This window comes from Oncorhynchus mykiss, chromosome 7 (assembly GCF_013265735.2).
Source record: "Oncorhynchus mykiss isolate Arlee chromosome 7, USDA_OmykA_1.1, whole genome shotgun sequence".
NCBI lineage: Eukaryota > Metazoa > Chordata > Actinopteri > Salmoniformes > Salmonidae > Oncorhynchus > Oncorhynchus mykiss.
This window is the reverse complement of record NC_048571.1, coordinates 59,330,599-59,343,386: the sequence shown is the minus strand read 5'-3', so window position 1 is coordinate 59,343,386 and position 12,788 is coordinate 59,330,599. Positions and strand designations below refer to the sequence as shown.

At 42.5% G+C, this 12,788-nt stretch overlaps 1 protein-coding gene across 1 annotated transcript; it reads right to left on the bottom strand.

The window, feature by feature from the left end:
• Positions 1–4,745: 4,745 nt before the first annotated feature.
• Positions 4,746–11,394, bottom strand: LOC110528107 (endonuclease, polyU-specific). Its single transcript, XM_021609926.2, has 9 exons — positions 11,271–11,394; positions 10,640–10,762; positions 9,928–10,056; positions 8,129–8,303; positions 6,734–6,939; positions 6,217–6,330; positions 5,993–6,099; positions 5,397–5,539; positions 4,746–5,196 (listed from the first exon to the last, which is right to left on the bottom strand). The coding sequence occupies exons 1-9, from the start codon at positions 11,326–11,328 to the stop codon at positions 5,082–5,084; spliced, it is 1,170 nt and encodes a 389-aa protein (XP_021465601.1). The 5' UTR covers positions 11,329–11,394; the 3' UTR covers positions 4,746–5,081.
• Between the last annotated feature and the right edge of the window lie 1,394 nt (positions 11,395–12,788).

The following is a 12,788-nucleotide window of genomic DNA, read 5'->3' as shown; positions in this document are numbered from 1 at the left end:
CATCTAATCACCTATGCTTAGTCTAATACAGTGGCAACTAAAATATACCAAAAACGATTTAGTCCAATCATCATAAGCTAAATATGCTGTGGCTGTCCATGGTACTGATTTCTCTCTCTCTCTTTGTGTGTGTGTGTGTGTGTGTGTGTGTGTGTGTGTGTGTGTGCTTGCAAGTAGAACAAAAATATGTTGACTCACACTAGTTGAGTTGTAGAGAAACGCCAGCAAATCCATACTCCCCTTTCATGTTGCCTAAATGGTCAATGATACTGTCTTACAGTACACACTTTTAGTTTTTGGTGTCCTAGGCTACCTGGCAAAAATGCTTGCTTGCTAGCCTGACTTCCTTACATGGGCAATGATGCGCCAGGCCTACTACATCTAGCTACATATTGAGCTTCCATTCTCTCAGTCCAGGGGCACAATGTATGAATTCATGGTTGGATCAGAATCACCTTTATAATCATTGGCCAGTATCGAGAATTAAAATCTCAAATCCCTATCTCAATCCATGGCTGATTTAGGAAAGGGCCAATTTTAGCTAGCAAGACACCGGAGGACAACAACACAACGAGATGCAACAATTTTTTTATTTTATTTCAATGACGTTTGGATTCTGGTGATGTGACACTTTCTTTTGGTGAGCCAGGACCATTCACAGCTGAGCTCACTCAGTTTAGCTCACTGCTAATTGGCAATTTTTTAATACTTTTTTTAATCAAGGGAGGCCAAATGCTCACTGGCTTCCCTTGCATTCAATGCTAGTTATGTGCAGCAACAATGTCATACTCTTTTAGAACAGACAGCATCAGATAGTTGGGCTACACCTAAAATACTGCGACAGAGTGCTTTCCCCAGTGAGATACACTACCGTTCAAAAAATTTGGGGTCACTTAGAAATGTCCTTGTTTTTGTCCATTAAAATAACATCAAATTGATCAGAAATACAGTGGAGACATTGCTAATGTTGTAAATGACTATTATAGCTTGAAACGGCAGATTTTTTAATGGAATATCTACATAGGCGTACAGAGGCCCATTATCAGCAACCATCACTCCTGTGTTCTAATGGCACGTTGTGTTAGCTAATCCAAGTTTATCCTTTTAGAAGGCTAATTGAAAACCCTTTTTCAATTATGTTAGCACATATGAAAATTGTTGTGTTGATTAAAGAAGCAATAAAACTGTACTTCTTTAGACTAGTTGAGTTTCTGGAGCATCAGCATTTGTGGGTTCAATTACAGGCTAAAAATGTCCAGAAACAAGGAACTTTCTTCTGAAACAGTCTATTCTTGTTCTGAGAAATGAAGGCTATTCCATGCGAGAAATTGCCAAGAAACTGAAGATTTCGTACAACGCTGTGTACTACTCCCTTCACAGAACAGCTCAAACTGTCTCTAACAAGAATAGAAAGAGGAGTGGGAGGCCCCTGTGTACAACTGAGCAAGAGGACAACTACATTAGAGTGTCTAGAAACAGATGAGAAACAGATGCCTCACAAGTCCTCAACTGGCAGCTTCATCAAATAGTACCTGCAAACACCAGCCTCAACATCAACAGTGAAGAGGTGACTCAGGTATACTGGCCTCCTAGACAGAGTTCCTCTGTCCAGTGTTTGTTATTTTGCCCATCTTAATCTTTTATTTTTATTGGCCAGTCTGAGATATGGCTTTTTTTGCGGGTATTATTTAAAAACAAGGACATTTCTAAATGACCCCAAACCTTTGAACGGTAGTGTACATTCAGCCTCTTTCGAATCGAAGGACATTTATGAAACACAGAGAGACAGACGAAAGATAAATTATTTAGTATGTATTTTTTTTCTTCGTTTTTCTTCCTAAATTTTTTTGGGGGAGGCCTGTCTTCCCTCGGCATCCATGAAAACACGCTACTGTGTCTGTATAGACTTTACATTCAATAGATACAGTGTGTGATTGTGTGAGGGACAGATAGAAAGACATTGAGGGAAGTGCTACCATCCCATGAGAAAAATGATCACATGTGCTCATGTTGGAGAGGTGGGGAGTGAGGGGTTGCATGGGGGGACTGTCTGTGCACCCAATGGATGTGTTTCACACTCCCCAGCCGACCCCCCCACCCCCAATCTCCCTCACCTCCCCCTGGGTCCCGCCTGTCCTACTCCACACCTGCAACCCAGAATGGGAATAATTTAGCCAGGCCTTGCTCTTCCCCAGAGTGGGAATAACCTGGAAATATCCTATCTGAGGCCTCACGCTTCCAAATAGCCTCACTTTGGCAGACACCTGAGAAAACTATGGGTAACACAGATTAAGAGAAAATAAAGACTTCCTTTATCTGGAGCAGAATAAACCTGGAGCAAAATAAAGCAGGATAAATACCCCTATGTCACAAGTGGTAAAAAGGTATCTATGATTACTGTCATGTCCCCTGGTCCCCTTAGTGTTGGTCATGCACTATGAACTTCTCTGACAGATGGCTCATACTTCCTTCCTCTCCCCCATTTTCTCTCATTAACTATCTGATAGTTGCTCAGCACTTCTCATCTGACCTAACGTTGATCCCTAAGGACCCTCCCTACTCACCTTGTGTAGGTATGTTTGTATGTTTGCTTGAGAGGGCAGCGGCTTCAGCTGCAGAAAGCAGAGCACAATCCCCACTCTCTAACACACAAACACACACACACATACACCCCCTAGGCACACGACCTCTTCCTGAATCCCCAGCAGTCCCGTTTACAATTACAGTGGGGAGAGGGGGCTGTGTCCATCTGTCAGACTGGGAGTCCTATGAGAGATCCCAATACCCCAATGAGGCAGGAGGAGAGCGCACGTTTGTTTGTGCTTGTGTGTGTGTGCGTGTGTGTGTGTGTGTGCATGTGTGTGCGCGTGTGTGTGTTGGTGGAGGGTTGGGGATTGGGGGTCGTGATTGGTCTGGAAAGACTGCATGTGTAATTATAATTAGGCCTAAGTTTTAAATGCGTTAATTCACAATATCACATATCAGAAATTATGCTATTACAATTATGCTATGTGTAAAATTGATTTTCTTTCACATTTTATTTGACAGTAACATATCACAATCACCACTTCACATAATACTTGTGGCCCTCACTGTCCCATTACCTAAATTCTCTTCAAACACTTTTAATGTTCTGAATAGGGATGACAATAGGCTCATCATATTGCTAATTATAGAGCATTCAGAAAGACAAACAAACCTCCAGAGAATGAAAGTTACTCTGAGTTTCATGGTCCCTGATCAGCTTGGAAGTTCCACTAAGCAACACTTGAACCGCTCTCCATCCCAAGCCCTAAACGTTCTGGTGATCTGGACCATGTGTCTTTATACCAACCATTCTATTGATGAGGCTGCTCCACGGGGCCACAAAAATAGATACCCCCCCAGCTACATCCCAAACCCCCTTAACCCTTCCCTTGGCCCCCTGCGGTGCGCGCTCATTGGCCGACCGCCTTCAGGCGTTCCTTTTCCACGGGCCCATTGTTTGGCCCAGTAAGCTGCTTTGTTTCTGCGTGGGCAGCTGGACCATCCCGCTCAGCCATTAGCCACGACACGCTAAAGAGAGCGGGATAATATAATTACAAAACAAAAGTCAGGTGGCTAGTAGTTCTGCCAGGGGGAGCCCATTTGGGGGGCTATGTGTGGAGGGGTTGGCGGGTGGCCAGCTATAATTCGATTATGAAGTTTTGAGAGTGACAAAAGAAACAATTGAATATTTTTCTCTCTCTTGCCCCAGTGTGGTTTAATTTGATTCCATCTTGGGTTCAAAAACAGAGGACATTTACTCTTCTAATTTTCAGAGTCACCTGCCCAGAAAAAGTAACATGGTCTGACAAAACTGACCTGGAGAAATTCCTCACAGAGCATATCTTTCTTGTCAAATTGATGTGAGACTGAGACTGCTTGTGGAGGTCCAAATCAGGTGAATTCCTGAAAGGCGGTGTTTTTAGCATAAAGTCACTGGCCTTGTGTTCTCGCTTGGCATGGACGCTAACATACCGGGGGACAATGGGATCTGAAGCAGATCCATCTCCTCTAATACTTTCTTTAAACAGGGGTGCAAGCGTGTGCCCCTGTTCCGTCGGCAGACCCAGAGTTTATCCCGTTAGTCACCCTGGATGAGTGAAAGGGTAAACTCGATCTCCCCATCCCAGCTGGAAGCAGCCTTACACACATGCAGATCCACACACCCAGCTGGGGTGGGACAGCTGATAGGAAAAGGTTTAGCTAGTGGGTACTGTTTGGAGTAGGTCAAGCAGAATAGGATCTGCTAAATCTGTTTTTGTTTCTATTCGTTTACATTTGTTTGTTGGTGAGGGGTGAGGGGTGAGGGGTGCAGGGGTGCAGGGGAGAGGGGTGCAGGAGACCACATTTGGTTTTTGTTTGGGTAAGACAGTAAGCGATTGTGTCATATACATACATGCTTTAGTGGTGGGGTGTCACCATTGTGCCGGCTCTGGGGGCGTGTAAATGCCCATTTTCAGCCCCGTTGGGCATAGTTTGAGGCTGCCCTCAGAAGTGCATAGGATTCTCATACCCTGCACATGTTTTCATTGCTTGACTAACTGCTTGGTGTTGGACTATTCTTGATCATCTTGGACAAGTTCTGGCAAATATGGTTGTAAAACATTACAACCTGAACTTCTTTTTGAGCTCACCTGATTTATTAGAATCTTCATTCTTTGAGAATAAAATAATCCCAATTGTACAAATAATCATGAGCAAATATGTCAAGAGTCCCAATATAGAATGGTATGTCACCTTTGCTTTATTACTACAAAATGTATGCACTCACTCACCTCTCTTGATAAGAGCGTCTGCTAAATTACTAAATTGAAAAATTACAACATCTATGTTTTGCACCTACATTTATAGTGAGACAATACATTCATACTATATTAACTTAAATTAGGATGAATTGTCCCATTGACAAAAATTAGACTATTTTACAAATACAAGTTCTGATTGAAATGCTCCTGCGTATCAGGACTAAAATTGGACATGGTTTAGTTCGATGTGGGATGTGATGACAGACTGTTGGTTGCTTGTTGAAGGCTGAGTGGCCACTGTGTGCTTCAGTTCTAGGGCGTGGCAGGGAAGGCGGAGCCAATGTACTTCTTCCCATTCCCATAGGAGGATTTATCCCAGGTGTAGGTCTGGATCACCAGTGGCTTCCCTCCCAGGCTTAGTTTACACCTGCACACAGAAAACCAGATGAAAACATAACATAAAATGGCAAGAAGCACACACTCACATAATGAGTGTGACACATGACACACGTTCCAAAATGGATGGAAGTGCAGAACAGCAATGGCGATGTATTGTGTGTGCATCATCTTTGATAGATCATGAAAAAGGAATGAACCAATGAACACACACACGAATGGAGTACTCACTGTTTCCCTGGACGGGTGATGTAGCAGAGACTGTACACGGCCAAGTCGAACTCAGGACTGCAGCCAATGATGGAAGAACCAACCTGCTTGAAGTAGCCATCCCACATAAACTGCATCCCCAGAACATCAGGGTAGGAAGTCCACTGAGAGAGAGAGAGAGAGAGAGAGAGAGATAGAGAGAGAGAGAGAGAGAGAGAGAGCAGGAGAGAGAGAGAGCGAGAGAGAGAGAGAGAGAGAGCAGGAGAGAGAGCAAGAGAGAGAGAGAGCAGGAGAGAGAGAGAGAGAGAGAGAGAGCAGGAGAGAGAGAGAGAGTGAGAGAGAGAAAGAGAGAGAGAGAGCAGGAGAGAGAGAGAGAGAGAGAGAGAGAGAGCAGGAGAGAGAGCAAGAGAGAGAGAGAGAGAGAGAGAGCAGGAGAGTGAGAGAGAGCAAGAGAGAGAGAGAGAGAGAGCAGGAGAGAGAGAGAGAGAGAGAGAGAGAGAGAGAGAGAGAGAGAGAGAGAGGTCTCAGTCAAATCTAAATTTTTGGAGACTTTGTGTTATGATTATGTTATGATTGCAGAGTTGTGTTGTGAATGTGATGGTTTGTTTGGTGCTTACAGGTCCATCGAAGCTGTGGCTGTAGTAGTCAATCAGACCCTGTTTCTCCAGCCGGTAGAACTGGAGCCAGTTGTGGAAGCCAGATATCTTCCCACCTTTTATCTCACCTAGAATAACACAGATTCACTTTATAAACACACACACACATATGCTTGCACACTAACAAAACTAGATACGCACCACACTTTTACACACAGAGACACACACACACACACATATCATACCTGCAAAAATGTGCTCAAAGCCGCTGGAGTCCATCTTGCCAGCGTAGCGGGAGTAGAGGCCGAACCACATCATCTTCAGGTCATGGAGGAACTCCTCCTCAGAGCTGTAGCGTCCTGGGGAAGAGAGAACAGCAAACTGACACATTACACATGGAGATAGACCCAAACAACATTCCTTACTCCAGGAGTATGGAATGTTTTGGGGATTTTCAAGTCCCTCAGTCGAGCACCTGATTCACTTTTTTTGTTCAAGCTGGGCTGAATCCAGTTGGGTACACCTTCTTTGCATGGAGATAGATGTTTGGACATCATCAGAGATAGTGAGCAATATTGAGATACAAATTTGAAGGGGTGGTATCATAGATATACTGTAACATGAACTGTAGGTGCAAGCTAGGAAGGTACTGTATGTGATGGCATATTAATGATAGACGGGCTCTTAGAGACTTGATGATGATATAAAGACTGGTTTATGTTATCTCAGTAGGCCACAGAGTGGATGTCTACACTACCATACCCTTGGTGAAAAGGAAGGCGTAGAGCTCTCTGCCCAGCTCGGTGTTGGACATGGCCTCCTTGAGGAAGGTATCCTGCTCAGCCAGCTGCTGGGGGGTGAAGTCCTCTGTGGTGCCTGTGTTTCTCTCGTAGTTGTCCAGCAGGGCCACGAAGGCAGCATACGATGGCTTGGAGAACAGAGACGCCTCGTCCAGGAACTTGAACAACCTAATGGAAGAAAACACCCTCACACCATCACACCTCCTCCTCCTTGCTTCATGGTGGGAACCACACATGCAGAGATAATCCGTTCACCTACTCTGCGTCTCACAAAGACACGGCGGTTGGAACAAAAAATGTCAAATTTGGACTCATCAGACCAAAGGACAGATTTCCACCGCTCTAGTGTCCATTGTTCATGTTTCTTGCCCAAGCAAGTCTCTTCTTAGTAATAGTTTCTTTGCAGCAATTCGACCATGAAAGCCTGATTCACGCAGTCTCCTCTGAACAGTTGATGTTTAGATGTGTCTGTTACTTGAACTCTGTGAAGCATTTATTTGGGCTGCAATCTGAGGTGCAGTTAACTCTAATGAACGTATCCTCTGCAGCAGAGGTAACTCTGGGTCTTCCTTTCCTGTGGCGGTCATCATGAGAGCCAATTTCATCATAGCGATTGATGGTTTTTGCGACTGCACTTCAAGAAACTTTCAAAGACTGACCTTCATGTCTTAAATTAATGATAGACTGTCATTTCTCTTTGCTTATTTGAGCTGTTCTTGCCCTAATATGACTTGGTCTTTGACCAAATAGGGCTATCTTCTGTATACCACCCCTACCTTGTCACAAGACAACTGATTGGCTCAAACGCATTAAGAAGGAAAGAAATTCCACAAATTAACTTTTAACAAGGCACACCTGTTATTTGAAATGCATTCCAGGTGACTGCCTCATGAAGCTGGTTGAGAGAATGCCAAGAGTGTGCAAGGCAGTCATCAAGGCAAAGGGTGGCTACTTTGAAGAATCTCAAATATAAAATATATTTGTGTAACACTCTTTTTGGTTACTACATGATTCCATATGTGTTATTTCATAATTTTGATGTCTTCACTGTTATTCTACAATGTAATAAAATAGTAAAAATAAAGAAAAACCCTTGAATGAGTAGGCGTGTCCAAACTTTTGACTGGTACTGTATATCTATACTGTAGGTCAGAGAGAGAGGAAGAGATAGAGCAGGGGGCAGAGAGTATGGGGAGGTAGGACAGTGACAGGGAAAGAGGAGGGAGAAAGAGAGAAAAAAATAATATAAGAGAGAGACAGAAGAAGAGAGGAATAATAGAACAAAGAGGTGGTTGGAAATGGAGAAGTAGAGAATGAAAGAGAAAAGAGAAACAAAATATAATATAATGTATCTCACGGGCGTGGGGACAGGTCGTTCTGGGAGCTGGTCTCAGAGTTGGGCACTCTGGCCTGGGAGTCAATGATCAGCTCTGACGCAGAGGGCTTGTTGGAGTCCAGAGCATACAGAGCCTCAGACATAGACTTGATCTCAGCATCAGTGATGTCACTGCCTCCATCTCCACCACCAGAGCCTAACAGACACGTGAAAGGAACACTTTATTTTAGGGACTGCCACCATTGAACCTATAGAACCTATAATAGCCTACCACCCATAGAACAAACAGCATCAGAGACATGGGGAACAGTTTACATTAACAATCATTGTACTGCTGTAACATAGAGAAGTAGTGACATGGCTTTAATAATATTTAGGTCATTTAGTGCTGTTGTGGCTCATAAACAATGTTATTTTGTACACTACTGTTCAAAGGTTTGGGGTCACTTAGAAATGTCCTTGTTTTTAAAAGAAAAGTAAAATATTAATATAACATCAAACTGATCAGAAATACAGTGTAGACATTGTTAATGTTGTAAATGACTATTGTAGCTGGAAACAGAGGCCCATTATCAGCAACCATCACTCCTGTGTTCCAATGGCACGTTGTGTTAGCTAATCCAAGTTTATCATTTTAAAAGGCTAATTGATCATTAGAAAACCCTTTTGCTTTTTGTTGCTGTTAACTTTTGATGTGGTTTTTGCTGTTATTTTTTTTCATGTAATATTTCTGCTTATATACTGGATGTCTTGTTAAAGAAGAAACATCTGCAATTATGTTAGCACAGCTGATAACTGTTGTCCTGATTAAAGAAGCAATAAAACGGGCCTTCTTTAGACTAGTTGGGTTAATGGAGCATCAGCATTTGTGGGTTCAATTACAGGCTAAAAATGGCCAGAAACAAAGAACTTTCTTCTGAAACGTGTCAGTCTATTCTTGTTCTGAGAAATGAAGGCTATTCCATGTGAGAAATTGCCAAGAAACTGAAGATCTCGTACAACGCTGTGTACCACTGCCTTCACAGAACAGCACAAACTGGCTCTAACAAGAATAGAATGAGGAGTGGGAGGCCCCGGTGCACAACTGAGCAAGAGGACAACTACATTAGAGTGTCTAGTTTGAGAAACAGATGCCTCACAAGTCCTCAACTGGCAGCTTCATTCAATTGTACCTGCAAAACACCCGTCTCAACATCAAAAGTGAAGAGGCGACTAGAGATATACTGGCCTTCTAGGCAGAGTTCCTCTGTCCAGTGTCTGTGTTATTTTGCCCATCTTAATCTTTTATTTTTATTGGCCAGTCTGAGGTATGGCTCTTTCTTTGCAACTCTGCCTAGAAGGCCAGCATCCTGGGGTCGACTCTTCAATGTTGACGTTGAGACTGGTGTTTTGCGGGTACAATTTAATGAAGCTGCCAGTTGAGGACTTGTGAGGCATCTGTTTCTCAAACTAGACACTCTAATGTACTTGTCCTCTTGCTCAGTTGTGCACCGTGGCCTCCCACTTCTCTTTCTATTCTGGTTAGAGAGTTTGCGCTGTTGCAAAAGGGTTTTCTAATGATCAATTAGCTTTTAAAATGATAAACTTGGATTAGCTAACACAACATGCCATTGGAACACAATAGTAATTTACAACATGAACAATGTCTATACTGTATTTCTGATCAATTTGATGTTATTTAATGGTCAAAAAATGTGCTTTTCTTTTAAAAACAAGGACATTTCCAAGTGAGCCCAAACTTTTGAACAGTAGTGTGCGTCAGGACAAATACCAAGGATATAATACTTTTGGTGTAACAGTTTGAGTGACAGTTAACTCACTTCCACAGAGGGAGGTGTAGTCGCTGCAGCAGTTGTTGTGGTCTCCACACTTGGTGTTGCAGTGGCACTTGTTCTGAGAGTTGTATTTCTCCCCACAGCGGCCCTGGCAGGACAATCCTGGAGCGGGTGCTAAGTGGAGAAGTCATTATTATTATGTTTTAGCTTCAATTGACATTTTAACATTAATGTGTAAGCTATGACTTCGAACTGCAGAGTACTGTGTTTCACATAAGGAGCCTAAGGATTGTTGTGCTATGCATAAGGATTGTTGTGCTATGCTTGATGAGCAACACCTTACATTGCACACCAATGACCTCTACTGGCCAAGCACACCAATGCATTCTCAAGCTGTAAAAAGACGAAGGGCACCCTGATTCAAACACTGGTGGTGAGCCATCAGAAAGGCCAATGAATGACTATTGTCTAATATTGAGCTACATGTAGTATGTTGATTTTTACTTAGTTCACAAAGGTTGTGTAGTGAAGACTCTTTCACGTATAAAGGAGTATCTGAATGGTGCACTGTGATTGACCTCGACCACTATGTGAATTTCACCAGGTGTTGTGGTTAATTTTCCGAGATGGAAAGAAGGGCAGCTCAAACAGATAACAGATGAATAACTAACTGTGCCTAGGTGTAGTCGACCGTGGGATATGTTTCAGGGACATGGTTTGCATGCCTCCAGATCAGAATGACACAGGCATCTCTCACCATTACAGAGGGCTTCGAAGTCACTGCAGCAGTTGTCATACTGGGAGCACTTGGAGTTGCAGTGGCACTTGTTCTGAGAGTTGTACTTCTCGTCACAGCGGCCCTGGCAGGATGTGGATCCAGCTGGAGAAAAGGAACAAAAGTGAAAAGTTCACACCCTGCTTCTGTTGACATGTAAAGACTAACCTGTGCTTCGTTTGGCCTATTTTGGTAAAGTTCATATACATTTTAACTAGGCTTTGAGCCAATTAACAAATCAATAATTTCCTAATGGATGATAAGCTATTCTAACTATCTGACTTACAAGGTGGAGCGCTTAGAATGCGGTTGGACACTACTTCTATGACACATAACTTTCAGCACAGCTTTGAAGGAGTTAACTCATAAAAAATAAAAAATAAACTGACAGAGAGGGTTGCTACTGTCATTTACAGAGGCTTTCATAGTCAGACCAACAGTCTCCATGGCACTCACAGGCTGTGTTAGGGTCTGCCCTACTCTCAATGATAATATTATATTCTAACAGGTATATTACATTTAATTTCAAGTGACACTAATGAAGTTAAAAAATAATAATTATCTAGTAGATTATCCTTTGCCCCATAACACCCTGAGGAGGGCTCATACTTACTGCTGTACCCCTGAAAGAACAGGGTCACAAGCAAAATGACAAGCAGAATGATCTTCATTATGGCCCAGCAAAGATCCAATAACTAGGTGCACTGTCCCAAAGATGTATTTCCTTATATAGCAAGTTAGCCGAGCCAAACAGAAGTTCTAGCATCCATGAAAGCTCCTCCCTGTAGTCAGTCTTCCAATCATGTTAAGTACAGTAATCTGGGGTTAGCATTGGCAGCTACTACATATTGAGGATAGCATTTGTACTAGTTAGACCCAGTTTGAACATACTGTTCACAAATGTGTTCCCAATGTGTCCTCATTTGTAACCCATTTGTTACGAAAGCTTTTTGTAAAACATATGACTATGACCTATTCAGTGGTTGATGTGGAAGGACGCTAGTGATACATCCATACAAAAGGTTTGACATGGTGCAAATATGCTGAGGTGACATGGGAATGGGAGAACGGAGTTGTTTATAACGTTCCTAGAAAAATATAGAGGGGACTTGTATTAACTTGTAGGAGGGACGGAGTTAATGAATACTACAGGCACAGAGAAATTTCACACACTCACACATGTTGAACACGTCTGGTTTTTAAAATAGCATCTTATCAGATTCTGTTGTGTTATAGAAACACCTGCCATATTTTTTTGTCTGCGTTCATGCATATTGCATATTAATAAACTTCATAAATGGATTACTGTATCATGATATAAAAGTCTGAACTATTTCAAATGTGGTACTATGTCCATTATGCATAATAATGCATAGACACTGACATATTGTGTGGATCTCTCACTTTCTACATATTTCTGCAAACAATGTTCTACTCCCTTTCCTGGACCTTTCCACTCCAAGTCTGAAATGGGCCAGTTATATTCGGTCGTCAGCCATCTGGTGTAGTTCACTTCCCATGGTTTCTGCAGTACAGCCTGTAGCACATCCAGAACACCTGCTGCCATTGTGCAATGTCGTAGTGGAAAACTGTTTCTGCATTCAGCTCCATAGGCACGTGCCTTACAACAGGGGTGAATGTAAGTGGGACACAGCCATATCTTGCCCTTGGAAATACTATGCAATGTAATGGTTGATGTTGTGATGTTGGGGCCTGTCACTGTGTAGAATGAGCCCCACTGTATGTAAACAACTTGCACCTCATAGCAGTATAGGCCAATGTGTTAAACAGTATCTCTCAAAATAAAAAACCTATAGTACAAGTAAAAAAATATATATAATAAAGAAAATAATAGACCAGATTTGTACCATCAAACTGTATCCCAAAGAAGTGCTGCCCTGTGTGCTAAGTGTGATATGCATTCCAGTACATTAGATGGCACTAAACAAAAACTATATAGCGACATTTCCCAGCTCAACGAAAAATGTGTTTTCTAACAGTAAGTTTGGCCATGCTCAGTTATATTTCACTATATTGTATCACGCCAATATATTGGTATCACTCCGCGGCGGAGAGATACATCCGAGGTGAGAATTTACAGATTTACTCCCATGTACACCTGTGTCATGGC

Coding starts and splice junctions, on each gene's coding strand:
- LOC110528107 (XM_021609926.2), bottom strand. CDS start 11,328: ATGAAGATCATTCTGCTTGTCATTTTGCTTGTGACCCTGTTCTTTCAG. Junction 10,057..10,639: donor CTTCGAAGCCCTCTGTAATG/GTGAGAGATGCC, acceptor TTCTCCACTTAG/CACCCGCTCCAGGATTGTCC. Junction 6,331..6,733: donor CGCCTTCCTTTTCACCAAGG/GTATGGTAGTGT, acceptor TCTCTTCCCCAG/GACGCTACAGCTCTGAGGAG.